Source organism: Castor canadensis, chromosome 11 (assembly GCF_047511655.1).
Source record: "Castor canadensis chromosome 11, mCasCan1.hap1v2, whole genome shotgun sequence".
In the NCBI taxonomy this organism is placed as follows: Eukaryota; Metazoa; Chordata; class Mammalia; order Rodentia; family Castoridae; genus Castor; species Castor canadensis.
This window is the reverse complement of record NC_133396.1, coordinates 14,964,255-14,979,805: the sequence shown is the minus strand read 5'-3', so window position 1 is coordinate 14,979,805 and position 15,551 is coordinate 14,964,255. Positions and strand designations below refer to the sequence as shown.

The window sequence follows — 15,551 nt, the reverse complement described above, 5'->3', positions numbered from 1 at the left end:
TTTCTGGTGCTCAGGATCAGAACCAATGTTAAAACACCCGGAGATATAATTAGTGAATATAGACTAGATTTGTGTTAAGTGATGCTAAGCATTATCGTCAGTTATTCTTACCTATAAAATTACTAATGAGCTCAAGGCATTTTTCATATTGAAATAACTTGGAGCTGATAAGCTCAATTTGAATTGTAAAATATCATTATTGTGGGAAGAGGACTCGGTTTTCCAAATGTTTTGTATCTGGTTTGAGGAGGAGATGCAGAATTCAGGAAACAAGGAAAATCTGTTTAAAAGTCTCTAAAAGTAGAATAATATTACACTAGTGCATCCCAGGAACTGCTGGTTCTGTGTCCCCTATAGTGGCCTGCAGGGAGAGGACCATCAGGGAAACCTGTGCCCAGAGGCCCCAGGTATGAGACTCCAGTGTTGAATGGTTTTAGGAAATGCTAGAGATAGTGTAGGCTGCTGCAGGATGGAGAGGTCTGTCCTCATTGTTATTAGTTGCACTGATTCTCTAATATCTGTACCACCTCGTTAATGTTATCCAGAGATGAGAATCTTACAAAATAGTTAGGAGTCAAATAGAAGCCAAGAGAGCTATAAAGGGCAGAGTAGCTTTCCAAGGCTGGCTTCCCTTTCCACTTTAGAGTACCTTTTTCAAACATTTAAAAGTGGAAATGGATATTGTAAGAACTTTTGTAAATGCTGCAATTTACCCCCACCCAGCACAACAATAAAAAAAGGAAAAAAATAAAAGTGGAAATGAAAAATGCCTATCATATAATAAGTAAAAAATATAACCAATTTTAAAATAAACTTTGAAAAGAAAGGCTGGGTGCGATGGCCCTTGCCTGTAATCCTAGCTATTCTGGAGGCAGAGATTGGGAGGATTTTGGTTCAAGACTAACTGGGCAAAAAAGTTTACAAGACCCTATTTCAGCAAAAAATGTGGCCCATGTACACCTGTCATTGTAACTATGTAGGAAGCTTAAGTAGGAGAATCATAGTCCAGGCTGGCTTGGGCAAAAAAAACTTTGAGATTCTATCCGAAATATAACTAAAACAATAATGGGCCAGAGGCATGTCTTAAGTGGTAGAGCATTTACCTAGCAAGCCTGAGGCCCTGAGTTCAAACCTCAGTTCTGCCAAAAACGAAAAACAAGTAATAACAAGTATTAGATAGGATACAGAGAAGTTGGAACCCTCAGATGCTGCTGGTAAGAATGCAAAATGTTGAGCCACTGTTTAAAATAGTATAGTCGTTCCTCAAAAAAGTTAAACATAGAGAGATGATTATGACCCAATACTTCTACTCCAAAAATGAAAATGCATGCTCACACAAAAACCTGTACACATAGGATCCTAGCAACATTATTTGCAGTAGCCAAAAGTGGAAAACAACCCAAGTATCCATCAAATGGTAAATGAGAGTGTGATACGTGCATACAATAGAATATTAGTCTACAAAAACACTGGATATGGTGATGCATACCTGTAATCCCAGCATTCAGGAGGCAGAGGCAGAAGGATTATGAGTTTAAGGCCAGCCTAACCTATATAGCAAGATCCTGTCTCAAAAAACCAAGAGCTAGGAATGTAGCTTAGCGGTCAAGCACTTGCCTAGCATGCACAAGGCCCTGGGTTGGGTCAATGAAAAAAAAATATCATTCTACAATAAAAAGGAAGAGTATAGTGCTACATTTATAAACCTTGAAAGCATTATACTAAGTGAAAAGTCACAAGCGAACAGGCAAATTCATAGAGACAGAGTTGTTTTCTAGGCTAGTAGGAGGGTAGAGCATGGGAGTAGAGTGACTGCTGATAGGTATTTGGTTAAAGTTTCTTTTGAGGATAATGAAAATGTTCTGAAATCAATTGTGGTGATAGCTGCCCAACTCTATGAATATGCTAAAAACTACTGAATTGTGCTTTACTTTTAAATTTTGTATCGTGTTAAAATATACATAACACAAAATTTGCTATCTTAAGCACTAAGTGTTTAGTAATATTGTGCCTCCACCACCACTTTTCATCTTATAAGACTTAAACTTTATACACACTAAACAGTAGCTCCCCATTTCTCCCCTTCCCTCCTCCTAGCTCCTGGCAACCTACTGTTGGTCTCTATCATTCTGACTATTCTAAGTACCTCATACAAATAGACTCATCTCAAGGTTCATCCATGTGTAGCATGAGACAGGATTTTCCTTCCTTCCTTCCTTCCTTCCTTGCTTTCCTCCCTCCCTCCCTCCTTTTGTCCTTCCCTCCTTCCTTCCTTCCCTTTCTTCTTTCTTTTGCCTCAAACTTGTGACATTCCTACCTTAGCCTCCTGAGTACTGGGATGACAGGTGTGCTCCACCACTACCTACCTTTCCTTCCCCTTTTTAAGACTGAATAATGTTCCATTGTGCATTTCTATAGCATTTTGATTATTCCTTCATCTGTCAGTGAGTACCTGGGTTGCTTCCACATTTTAGCCATTGTGAATAATGCTGCCATGAGTGTGGGTGTATGCATAGCTCTTTGAGACCCTGCTTTCAGTTCTTTTTGGTGTATCCCCAGAAGTGGAATTACTATATCATATTGCAATTCTGTGTTTAAATTAGCATCTGTTGAACTATATACATTTAATGCATGAATTGTATAGTCTTTGAGTTATATCTCAGTAAAGCTGAAAAATGAATACAAAGCCAGGTAGCCAGATTCAGTTTTGTTGTTGGGTATTTTTGTTGTTAGTATTCTTGTTGTTGTTTGGTTTGGGGGTGTTTTTTGGGGTTTGAACTCAGGGCCTCCCACTGCTAGGCAGGCAGTCTACCACTTGAGCCCCCAATTTGATTTTGAAAAAGAATTCTACTTTCTTAAAAGTGTCATGACATTGAAAAACACTGAAAGAAAATACAGTGAAAATGTTTTGAATAATTATATTTGGGCAGTGAGATTATGGGTGTTTTTTTTCCTTTTAGGTGGGACTGTGGTTTGAACTCAGGGCTTTGCCCTTACAAAGCTCTACTACTTGAGCCACACCTCTAGTCCATTTTACTCTGGTTATTTTGGAGATGGGGGTCTCATGAACTGTTTCCCTAGTTGGCATTGAACCGCAATCCTTCCAATCTCAGCCTCCCAACTAGCTAGGATTACAGGTGTGAGCCACCAGTGCCCAGCTTGTATTACTGTTAAAATCGGGAACAAACAAAGGAGCTTGGGATAAGGGTCCTCTGTTGTGTCCTCTCCTGCATTGAGCTGCTACTCATGACACCTTTGTGGCAGCAGCCAAACTCAGGAGTAGAGGCTCTATGCTTCCTTTGTAGACACGACTGGATTGCTCTCCCTAGCTGTTCATAACAGGAAATGTTACACCACGAAATTGAGTAAATCTGTACTACTTTGGTTTTAGAAGTTAGTTTTTAATAAAATATATCCCAAGAGCTGTTTAGACAGCCTTGACAGCCTTGCTTCAGCTTTGGACCACTGAACTTCCCAAACATTTTTTTGGGAGCCATCTTTAGGAAGTTACCCTTTCTAAATTTGTGTATATTGTGGAAATAAATGGTGGAATGAATATTCTCCTCACATTTCTGCTTGCAGCCAAACGGCAATATTAGGAAATGTATGCACATTTGTTCTTCCAGCTTTAAATTTTTATGACAGTTTTTGAAAGTGAGTTCTTCCCAGCAGCCTGTGCAGTCCAGATTTCTGCCGTGAAGCTTCTTTGATGCATTGTCAGTGTTCTGCTGCTCTCAGGTTTTTCTTTGTTCCTGGTGCAACTGTGGAGAGGAGCCTACATTAGAAATAGGACCTGTTCAAAAGAAAAAATAACCTGCTTGTCAGTTATTCCAAAAAACTCTTCCGCATCATGCACGCGCCATTGTCTTGGACATACATTGTGAGGTAACCTTTGTTTCCTGCTGTTTCACACAAAACCTGGTTCCTGTGAAAACCAGCATTGTGAAGAAAGGTTGATAAAGAGAAGACTCTCCCTCTTCAGAAGGAAAAAGTAACCTCTTATGTAGATTACAGATCTAATAAGACAAGTGGGATCTTTTGTGAGTAGCAGCTTGGCACTGTCACAGTAGCCAAGTGACCATTGTCCTTGTATAACTATGTAGATAATCTGATGGGACTCAAAGTCTGCAACCTCAGAAAGACTGCACTTGTTACCTATGGGGCCCAAGATGTTCACGTAGAGAGAAAAGTGATTGCAAAACACACAAAGCTGTGGCATAACTGAGCAGTCACTGGTGCAGACATCTGCCTTTTTGTCCAGGACCTGGTGGTAGAAAATGTCCTGGTTATTGTCCAGACTGAAAAGCCCAGATAGAATGCTCCACAGCCATTAGCAAGGTAGGGCCACATTTCCTGAAATGGAACATGTATTCATTTTAAACCAGGGTTTAATTTCTTTAAGTGACATTCCTCAATATTCATAAGGGAGACCATGGAAAACATCCAAATTTGAAGACCTCCTAGCATATATCACATCAGTAATGTGATTGAAAAGTGTTAGTGAAACCCCCAGGTCCATAAATAGAGAGTGCCACAGTTGTAACCTGACTAGTGGACAGAGGTGTTGAGCAGTCCACTGGACTTGGCCCAGGCTCCATACCTGGCTCACTTTGATCAGATCCTTAGAGGTCCAAGTAAACTTTGCACGTTCTTAAAAGCAGTCAGACCTGCAAGGGTCACATCTATGGGTACCAAGTGACTTGTGAACTGTGCCATGGCCTAGGCACACAACTGTGATGTGGGACAGTTATAGCTGCTCAGAAGAGATCACACTGGTGTGAATGCCCAAGTATAAGGCATGAAGGGAGAGTGAGGAATGTATGGCCTAACACGTGTGCAGGGCAGATGTGTGTATATAAACCACAGAGAGAGGGGAAAGGGTGAACAATTCAGATTTTGCACTTCTGGATTTTTTTCACCTTTGTTTTCCAAAGTTTGTTGTTTCTGTAAGGCTGTGGTCTAGTTAGAGACCTCAGTGTAGGAAAATGTCTGTCATACCAGGGATGTCACTTACCATCCCTCCCTCCCCCAGAGCAAGTGGAGAACAAGGAGAACAAGGCTCTGAGTCTGGCTAGGGACCTCTCTTCCATCAGATGAAAGCAAGGCTCTTATATTACTGGGATATTATGACACATGAATGAGGCAACCCCGAGCAATGTGGTGTAGAGCCCAGTGTGGTCCTTGGACATCAGCTGTAATAGCAGTACTGATATTACTGCTTTTCTGAGTTCTGACCCCATCACCTGTACTAACCATTTATACCTCATAGCCCTCTCCGTGAGTCTTGCTGATGCTTCCCTCTTCTTCTTTATCCCCATCCCTGGCCCTTGACAGGCCAGGACCCATTGTCTTAAAAAGTAGCCTAGGAAATTGGAGATGCACATTTTCTCACATAACAGCCAGATGTTTTGGGCAGATTGCATCAAGGGGAGGGTGTTTCGCTGGGCTGGGATTGGTGAAACAGCAGCCCTGAGCAGCTTTTCTAATCCGGCCTGTGGTTCTCATTCTCACCTCTTCATCGCATGAAGAGGGAGCTTCTGAAACTCCTGATGCCACTTAACTCAGTGTCTCTAGGAGCGTGATGAAAGCATCAGTATTTTTCAGCATCCCAAGAATATCTTGACCTTGCAAGGATCAGGCTGGAACTGAGTCCTGGCCACTGGGAATCTGAGTTTTGCCTGGATAAGGACGAGCCTAATGATTACATGTCCATTCTCAGCTGGAAGAAATGTAAGCAGATATATGGTAAATATATTGTGAATACTAAGTTAAATTGGGGGATAGGGTAATTTATTTGAGCTAATGCTATGGATGCTAGTTGGTTCACAGGAAGACTGGGCGAAAAAGAAAGTAGACAAAGAGCTGGTTATAGCTGTGGTGGAAGCTTTCATTTCTCCTTTTTTTCTGTTCACTGGTATAACATGGGACTTTTAATTTATAGGGAAGAAGTACAACTCACGCAGTCCCCTGTTTCCATAGGAAGGACCTTCAGAGACTTTATGAAAATAAGTACCTGTCTTATTCTTCAGTTGTATTCTAGCTAATTTTGGCCCCTTTTCTTTTGCAGTTCCCAGAGGCTCCACCCTCTGAGGAGGAAGAACAGGAAGCCTGGGTGAATGCGTTACTTGGAAGAATATTTTGGGACTTCTTAGGCGAGAAATACTGGTCTGATCTGGTGTCTAAGAAAATCCAGATGAAACTCAGCAAAATAAAGGTATTGCTTTCTACCCATCAAGCTTCTAATTCATTTTTGGATGATCTATACCCTTGTGCCCTGAGTAAAAAATAACTTGGTTTAAGCATAGAATATTTGAGGGTAGTAAGTTCTCAAGCAATACATCTGACCTGGATCACAGACTGATCGTGATCTATGACTAATCACATCTGGGGACTTAGTCAGCTGTTCTGTTTCCTTCTTATCTGGTGTTACCTCATCATTGTCCAAGTGATCACCCAGAATTTGTTTGGGGGAAATATAAGCTCCTGTAAATGATTTGTCTTATGTAGTTCTGTTATCTTTGAGTTAGGAACAAAGTTAAATTGTCTGTCCAGAGCTCACCCAGGCTTGTAGTTGTCCAGGCCACATGGTCAACTTGGAGGAAATCCTGGACTACTTAAGAGCCTTTCCTAACCGCACTCCCTCTGGCAGCTGGGACAGTGAGCATCAGCTCAAAATGTGTCTGTGATTGACCTTTGATTTTGGCCAGATGGTACTTTATTTTGGGCTCTCTGCTGAAGAAACACTCTTGGTGCTAAGCCAGACCCACTTGGAAGTGAATTTAAGCTACCTAAGTGTTCCTCATGGCTGTCACTAAAATATGCATTGCATCTCCTGGAGGGTCCTTAGAAGTAAATCTTTGACCCGGTGAAGGACTATCCAAGAAAGACTCACTTTAGTCCCCAAGTCTTCACTGAGAGTTATGTGGGTGGTAGCTTATGTCGGTGGCTCTGAGGTTTTTTGGTTTTTGGTTTTTTTTTTTAATCATAGATATTCTTCAAGAAGCAGAAATCTGAGAGTGTTTCCCTTAGAAATATGCACACTGTGCTGGGTGTAGTGTCACAGACCTGTAATTCTAGCTGTGCGGGAGGCAGAGATGGGACAAATGTAGTTCAAGGCCAGCCTGAACAAAAATGTGAGTGAAACCCTATCTCAAAAAAATAAGCCAGGCGTAGCACACATCTGTAATCCCAGCTACACAAGAGGCCGGAGTAGGAGGATCATTGTCTGAGGCTGGCCCCCGGGAAAAATGAGACCCTACCTAAAAAATAAACTAAAGTAAAAAGATCTGAGGGCAATGGCCCAAGATCATCAAAAACAAAAAATAAAGAAGAAAAATGCACACCAATGGAAAATTTTGCACATGATTTCAGAGTTCAAGAACTCAGGGTTAAGAAACTGTAAGCTAAGATAAAATTAGAAGGAAAATATGGGCAGGAATGAGCTTCAGTTTGGTTTTGGTCCTTCCTCTGGCTTAGTGAAGCTATGGTGAGCTCCGCCTGCCATCTGCAGGCCAGTATTTCCCCTTCCCCAGCCCCTCAGTAAAGAGGGGCAGCCTTCTGAGCTGAAAGATGGGATTTTGAGACAGAATTGGGGGCAGGACTTTGAGAGGGCTCTTTGACAAGTTAGCCACTTTGTGTTCTCCGGTAGGTTGAGGGTTGACTCTGCTTCTGCCAGATGGTCAAGAGGGGAGGGGAGAGCAAGCAGCAGTGACCCTCTCTGTTGGGGGGATGGGATGTCAGCAGACAACCTAGAGCCATTTAACGTCTTTGCCACCTTGGAAATGACAGAGGCTGGAGTTCCAGATCAAGACGCACAGGCAGAGCTGCCCATGTTATTTTCCCAGAGATGGGAGGACTGTACTTCTTGGCAGAATGTAAAAGAAAACAGTGTGTGCTTGGGCTCCAGATGGATGGGGCTCTTGCTACATACATTCCAAAGGCATTAGGAGGAGAGTCCAGGCTTCTATATGGAGCCAGAAATCATGGTGCCTCTGCTCCCATGGTTGAGTGTGATGACTCCCTCATTCCTGAAGAAATTGAGGAAAATCTATTCTCATTTGGTCCTATTGTTGATCATGTAGGCTCTTGCAGTTCACAAACTTAAACTTTCTTTTGCTGTTTGAGGTCAGACGTGCTTAAAAGGTTAGAGTGGTGAGGAGTGGTCTAGAACCAGCAGTGCCAGAGTTCAGAGGGAGCTATGTCCCCTCTATTGCCAGCCCTATCTTCACCCCCCCCCACCCCCACTGCAGCTGAGCTGCTGCCTTGTGAGAGGCCCAGACAGGGGAACAAACAAGAAGGCAAGAGGATAGTACCAACTTCTGGGCCTGTCCTACAGTCTTGGATTGTCACCCTTGCATGTGACAATGACTCATGTTGTGAAAGAGCAGCCCTTGTGTGCATCTGGTGCCCAAGGATGGATTTTATACAAGCTGAGTTTCTGCCACAACAGCAAGGACACTTGGCTGTTCAGTGACTGCTGAAATATACCCTTTGAGACCTCGGGGTTATGGGACACTCATGCTTATGTCAGCAGATGCTGCTGTCATTACATATGGCATCTGACTTATCACCTACCAACCTGAGCATGTCTGATATAGCTGACTGTCCTGTCCCTACTTGGGTTTACTCAAGAGGGTTAAAAAAAAAATGTTTTTCTGGGTTCCTGTCTCACAGCAGGGCTCTTTGGGTGGGAAGCAAAAGGGTTTCTGGTTGACTCTGTTCATAGCACAGAGCAGTGATTTGTGTCTTGCCTTCTGCAGTGTAGGAAGGAGGTTGCTCCTGGATAGAGAGCTGAACAAGGAGAGGGTGAGGAGGGGTTAGCTGCAGACGTTACAGATTCTTGGGGGTGGACAAACAAGTGAATAATAGGAAAAAGTCCCTTCATGACCCTTTCCCACTGTACTCACTAGCAGTTAGAGGCTACCCACTCTGCTACCTCCTCAGTGCCTTGTGCCTTTGCCTCAAGACCTATCCCAGTTCCTTCCTTTACCTTTGTAGGGACCCTAGGGTGCATAATGCAGTTAGGGAGTAAGTGTGACAGGAGAGAGAAGGGCAGTTCCTGCTGTGGTTAGGTTGGGACTCATGTTCCCATTAGAACCATTGTTGGAGGTGGCCTTTTCCTTGGCTGACCCAAAGTCTCTCTGACCTGGCAGACTCCTGAAATGCTGGGTTTTAGAATTACAGTAAGAGATAAAAGGCTACATTCTTGGCCAACTAGCATTTTATAGGTTGATAGAGAAGTCAACCCCACTTACATAACATCCATACTTTGAGGAAAAACATGTTCCAAACACAGCAACCAACCACCAATTCAAAAATGCACATTTGAACACTGTCTCTACTCAAATTTTGCTCATTAGACATCAGACTTCTTTAACATAATCCCTCCACCCCCATGAAGAATCAGAGATGACGTTCTCCAACTGATGAATCCTAAATGTTTATTCTTTTCTGCAGAGAGATAGCTGAAGAGGTCCTGCCAAGTTTGTATTAAATCCATGTCTCATCAAATAGAACCTAATTTTATGGGAAATATTGTTTGCATTTAATTTTTTTAAACCTTAATCTTATTCTAAACTTTATAACTTATTTTATGTTCAACTGGAAAAATACTCATAACTAAGAGAATTCTGGGAGCATAGAAAGGAGAGGGACTTGCCAGATTTAGAAATGTGTTATAAAGCTACAGTAATAAGAGCAGTTTGATAATAGCAAAACCAGAAAGCTCAATACAGACTCCAGTGTGATGGGAATCTGGTTATTTACAGGTGGCAGTACAGACCAGTAGGGAAGATATTGGTTGCTCAGTAAATAGGTTGAGATTGCTAAGTAGCCAATGGCCGGGTGGGGGGAGGGTAATTAAATTGGATCCCTAGTTTACATCTTACCTTAAGACAATGAATGACATAAAGATTTTAAATTACTTTACAAGTCCAAGCAGAGGAAATACATAATGTATTAGTTGTACAATCTTGACATGAAATAAGAATTTCTGAGTGTGATACAAGTACTCTTACGTTATTTCCTCTAGAATAAATTCCTGCGAATAGATTCAGGTGGATGTATTAGTCAAGACTCAGAAGGAACCAGATGGTATGCCCAGATGAGTAATCTGGAGGAGATGTAGAGAAATCAGAAGGGAGACTGCAGCACTTTTGGACTAGCAGAAGTGGGGAACTGTGCCCCTCCCTGAAGGAGAAAGGCAAAGAGCAGTTACCCGACCTCAGGCAGGGTAGTTGTGTGGAAATAGCTTCCTGTCTCACAAGAACTGTGTCTGTGTCCTTCAATGGAGAGAGGGGACAAATGCCCAACAGTACTTCTCCCCATCCTTCCCCAACCCCTGTCCATTGGTGCATCCCATTAGCCAAGCCCAACCAGACATCTGAGGGCAAGAGAGACCATGGATGCAGTTCATACAGTCTAGCCTCTCCATGTAGAGGATGGAGTGTGAATACAGCAGGACAGACAGCAAATGGCCAGCACAGGTCAAAGAATGTGATTTTTTTTTAAGGATTTTAATGTATGTGATAAATTTGTCTGTCAGAGTGTTGTGCAATTTCTTATTCCCTACCAATAATCTAAGAGAGCTCCATTTCCCCATACTTTACCACCTCTGGGTCTTATTGAACTCACAAGAATATCTGGCTTCTTCTCCACAAGCAGGTCTCTGGTCAAATATCATGCCTCAGAGAAGCTTCCTGACCTCCTTAGCTAAGATAGCCACCCTGACTGAGTCCCATACACTTTGCCCCATTACCTACTTTAGATTATAAATGTCTTTGTCTACTTATTTATCTATGCTGCTTGTCCACTATAAACCCTATAGAGCAAGGAATTGGCCACCTTGTTCATGTCTCTATCTGTGGTACAGCCTGGTATAGTTTATGCACCATTAAATTTGGTTAAACAAATGATGTATCCCCAAAACCATCTCCTCTAAGAGTAAGTTGACTTCTAACTTACCTTAGCATTGTTACCAGGTTACTAATGTCTCTCATTCTTTGTTTGCTTCTTTTCTGTAGCTCCCCTACTTTATGAATGAGCTAACTCTGACGGAACTTGACATGGGGGTGGCTGTGCCAAAAATCCTTCAGGCCTTCAAGCCTTATGTTGATCATCAAGGTAATTCTTAATTGCTTCTAGAGTAGAATTGACTATTTACATAAGTGTGCAAATGTTTCCAGTGCTGCAGATTTAATACCAGGGCTTGTGCTTGGAGAGAGCTGGGATCTTCTTAACCATTCTAATCTATGTTGAGTGTCTTGTTCTTAACAAACACAGCCTTAAACTGATGGGGAATAGATCCAGGCTCCCCCTCCTACTCTTCTAGTCTCTTACATTGTTATGTGGCCTCCTCCAGCACAAAGATATCCTATTGCCAGTTGATAAGGACCTGCACTTTTGTATGGGTTGTGGCTCTCACCAGAATATAAGGCAGTGTACTAGGTTTTAGCCCCACTCATCTCTTTCATGCCTCATGTGCACATCTGCCCTGGCTCTGACTCCAAGAGCTGCCTTTCTTCATATTAGTATATCACATTCTTACTTTGTCCCAACTTCTAGGTTGCAGAGTTTTTGACCTTCATGTTTTACATTTTTATGTTCTTCCATTCCTAGTAAGTGTTCAGTGTTTGAAAGATGAAGGCATGTATTAAAAGGCAACATTTTGAGCATAAAGCTGTCTACTGGTGAGAGCTCTAGGATTTGAATTTTTGAACATGCTACTGATACAGAATTTATGCCTACTCCTGTGACGAAGGAAAAAGTTAATTAAAATATGCAGAAAATGTAAATAGAATTATGAGGATGGTATAAAGATTTATATGTCTTTTATGTTACGTGGTTTTAAAAGGAGCTTAACAGCAAAATTTTAGCATACAATTTAGTAAAAAAAGAGGAGTGGGCCAGGTAGGCATGCCTTTTGGGCATGCAAAGAAGTTTCACCAATCTCTTTACTCTAGCATCTCTTGCCAATGAGCTTCTTTCCACTTAAATCATATTTACATTATGCCCAAAATGGCCCTGGAACAAGATGGGGAAAAATAAATATAGGTCTCTTTTCAAATACAAAAATATTTACTTTGAAGTCAGTGTTTTATAGAATCTATAAGGTACAGAAGTGACTTTTCTGTCTTTGTATCTATATCAGATGGCTCTTGAATCATATTTAGTGAGATCATTTTTCTGCTCTTATATTTGATATAAATATGAAGAGGTTTTTCTATACTACAGTTAGCAGCTCTGAAAATCTCTCAAGCAATATTTCAGATGGCAAGGCATCCATATCTCCACGTTTTCAGCATTGCACTGGTTTCAAAACTAGACCAGAGTATTTGCAAATCAAGAAGTCCCCCTGATCCCTGCATGTTGAGATCCCTTATAATCCATCATTGTCTACATCTTGATGAATTTGAGTGCTCCTGACTTTGGTCATTTCTGGTTCACTGAAAGTAAAACTAGAAAAGATTTGTACTCTTTCTAAGTGATTTAGCTAGAGTTCTTTTAGCCCCATGCACAATTAAAGGCACATGTGTCATCGGTTAGCTGCAGAGTGGGATCCCCACCCCATTGGTGTACAAAAACTGCCTTCTTTCCTCCGACTCAAGCGGACTTTCTGCTGCCCTTTGCTTTTTACCTCTTCAAAAATTGACTGGTATCAAGCTGGTAAATGATCAGCTCACACAAACCTCCTGAGAAGTCAGGAATTTAAAAAGTAAATAATATGTGTATGTGCTCTGTTTTCTAGTGTGCTAGCAGTCACTTATCTTAGGACTGTCCTTTGCTGAACTAATAGACATTTCCAGGAAGAGGGGTGCAGGGCCACAGCAGGCTTTGCAGCATCTAAGAAGTATCCCTGTGGCTTTGAACTCTGCAGCCTCCCAGGGCTGCTTTGGTCAAGCTTTGAGGATAATTTGACACCCAAGTCTCAAGCTTCTTTCCTGTGCCTGAGGAACAGGAGCTGGGGAGAGACATTTCAACATGGATATCAAAGCTTTGCTGGTTTTTAATCCATTAAAGCCTACTTACCTCCTTTCAGGGCAAGTTTTAGATATCTGCCTGTCTGTCTGTATAACACAAAAGAAAATTTACCAAAGAAAGGGAAAAAAGACACAAAGACTGTGGGATTAAGTTTGATTCATTAGGTCTTTCCAAGTCTACAAAGGATGCATGTATGATGGTGAAACAAAAATGAACATGAAGGAATGCAGTCACTTGTTGCCCAATGTTCTCAGGGGACACACTCTGAGAAGTGTCATTAGTTGATTTTCTCATGCAATTATCATAGAGTGTGCTTACCCAAACTAAGACGGCCATGAGGTTACTATGTGATAATAGTCTTACAAGATCACCATCCCATATGTGGTCAGTCATTGACCCAAAGTTACCATGCAGTGTTTTGTATTCCATGGCCATAAGGGAGAACCTCTCCTTTTAGATTTTGATTTAGGGAAATCAAAATCTGGGGTAACTTGCTGAAACTAATCCTGAAAAGCAGAACTCACCTTCCAGGGGAGTACAACCCAAGCACAGGAGGCTTTAATGTCTCCAAAGAGAGGTACCTCCCATGGGATCCCCATGCCTCATTGCTCACTTGAGACATGACTCAGAAGAAAGGGTATTCAGGCCAGAGCTGGTTGGACTATATGTCCTAGCAACGCACTTCTTAATACGACATTGAACGTAGTTCTGCGTGTCGGCTCTGGAGTGAAATCACCCATCTCATAGCCTTGTGTCTTCCGGTAAGTTCCTGGGCCTCTTTGCTTCCTTATCTCTCAAATTCAGACTCAAAGGGCACCTGGTTTCAGGAGGATTATGTGAGTTGTACATGAAAGGCAGTTTGAACAGCACCTGATGGAAGGCAGTTGCTTTATAAGCACTAGTTATTGTTATTTTACTACTGTTACTATTGTCCTTGATGCTGCTGTTGGAGAGTTTAGAATGTAGACCATTTTATGGCTCAAAGCCAGCAGATCCTGCCAGATAAGCAGAAAGAAAAACTGTTCCTCTCAGCATTGGTAGTCTTGCTGCTAAAAGGAACAGCCTGTAGTTCCTCTGAATGAGACTGCGTATGCCCACCAATCAAGTTCTAGAACACACAACTAGTGAGGAAGGTGAATTACACAGCATCCTCACTTCCCACCAATAACAGGTGGCCGCCCCTTGACAGTTTGCTGTGCCCTCCTGCCTCAGCTCTGGCCCCGTCATGCTCCACATGCACCCTGGAACTAGCCCCTCTATCTGTAGAGTATATAAGACTCTTTTCTCTCCTGTGGCTGCATAGCAAGGCCCAGAAGCCTGTCTGTGTTACCCTCCCATAGGTGTTACTCTTTCTACCTCCAGCTGGCCTCCCCAACCCTCCTCAGCCATCCTGGCTCCTGTCTCCAGGGTCTGCCCTCAGGGGCCCACCAGACCAGCCCTCTGGGCCAAAGCTCTTTCTGAGCTTTTTTAACTCTGTTAGTGTGATGTTTGCTCATTCATTCATTCAACAAATACTCATGTGAGAAAACTGAAATATCTAGAAAAGGTAAAAAGACAAACAACCTGTTATTTTTTCAGAACTAGCCAGGATTGCTTTTGGGTACATTTTTGGTCATGCTCTCCTAATCTTTTTTCTTATGGATAAAAATTAATGTAGAATATATACCCGTTTTCCAAAACCCTTAAGGAATGGGATAGATTTGTGATTTGGACTTGAAAGATTATCCAGCCCTGCCATACTTGTACCAGCTAAAGCCTAGTGGAAGTGACTTGCCAGAGGCCATCAGCAGTCTCACCTTTCCATACTGTTCTATAACTTTTAGGCCTGGGTCAGAGGCTCAAAGGAGCATTGGGTCTGCAGGCAGGCCCCCTGTGTCTGGACCCTGCACCTACATCATGGTAGAGGAGCTACTACCATCCTCATCCATGAAGTGCTAATGGCAGTAGTGTCCACCTTGTTCGATTGTGGTGAAGATTGAATGTTATATGTAGTGCTCCTAGAACACACGTAGCACACAGCTAGCCATTGGTGTCACTGCTGCTGCTGCAGCAAAGCTTTCTTGTTAGTGAAGCTTCCAAAATGGATTTGGTGAGAACCCTTTTCAGGATGTCACCTTCTGTGCCTGGAACAAGAGGTATCAGAGCAATTGATTCATGGACTTTTGCTACAAGTAGTTAATTCTGAAAAGAGTTACTGATTGTCCCTATGAATAGAGTGCTGGACTGTTTTGTCCTGTTCCAAGAGACCCAAATAACAGCCCAGTTTTGACTGAAGGTCTCATATTCTGTGAAAAAATCACCATGTCCCATGGGAATGGGAAATTTGTCTGTCTCCAGAGATGCCTGTAGATACCCATCTTTACACACGAGTTCCTTTATCCAGTGCTGGGACTTGAAATTAGTATTGCAGAAAACTGGAGCCAGACTCAGGTCATGGCATGTCCATCCCTAACTGCAACCTCCGAGCCTCCTGATCTCTGCCTCTAGTCATTTAGATTATATCGTGAGCCACCAGCGCCCGGTGACAGATGCTTTTATGGTAATAAATAAGGGAGGGAGCTGTAGTGTGATAG

At 42.3% G+C, this 15,551-nt stretch overlaps 1 protein-coding gene across 5 annotated transcripts in view; it reads left to right on the top strand.

The window, feature by feature from the left end:
• Tex2 (testis expressed 2) overlaps positions 1-15,551 on the top strand; it is a 107,618-nt gene that overhangs the window by 74,491 nt on the left and 17,576 nt on the right. For all 5 annotated transcript variants that reach the window (XM_074045421.1, XM_020156464.2, XM_074045420.1 and 2 more), the window contains 2 exons: positions 6,068-6,214; positions 11,022-11,121. In XM_074045421.1, coding sequence (XP_073901522.1) covers positions 6,068-6,214; positions 11,022-11,121 — 247 coding nt within the window. The remainder of the gene's footprint in view (positions 1-6,067; positions 6,215-11,021; positions 11,122-15,551) is intronic.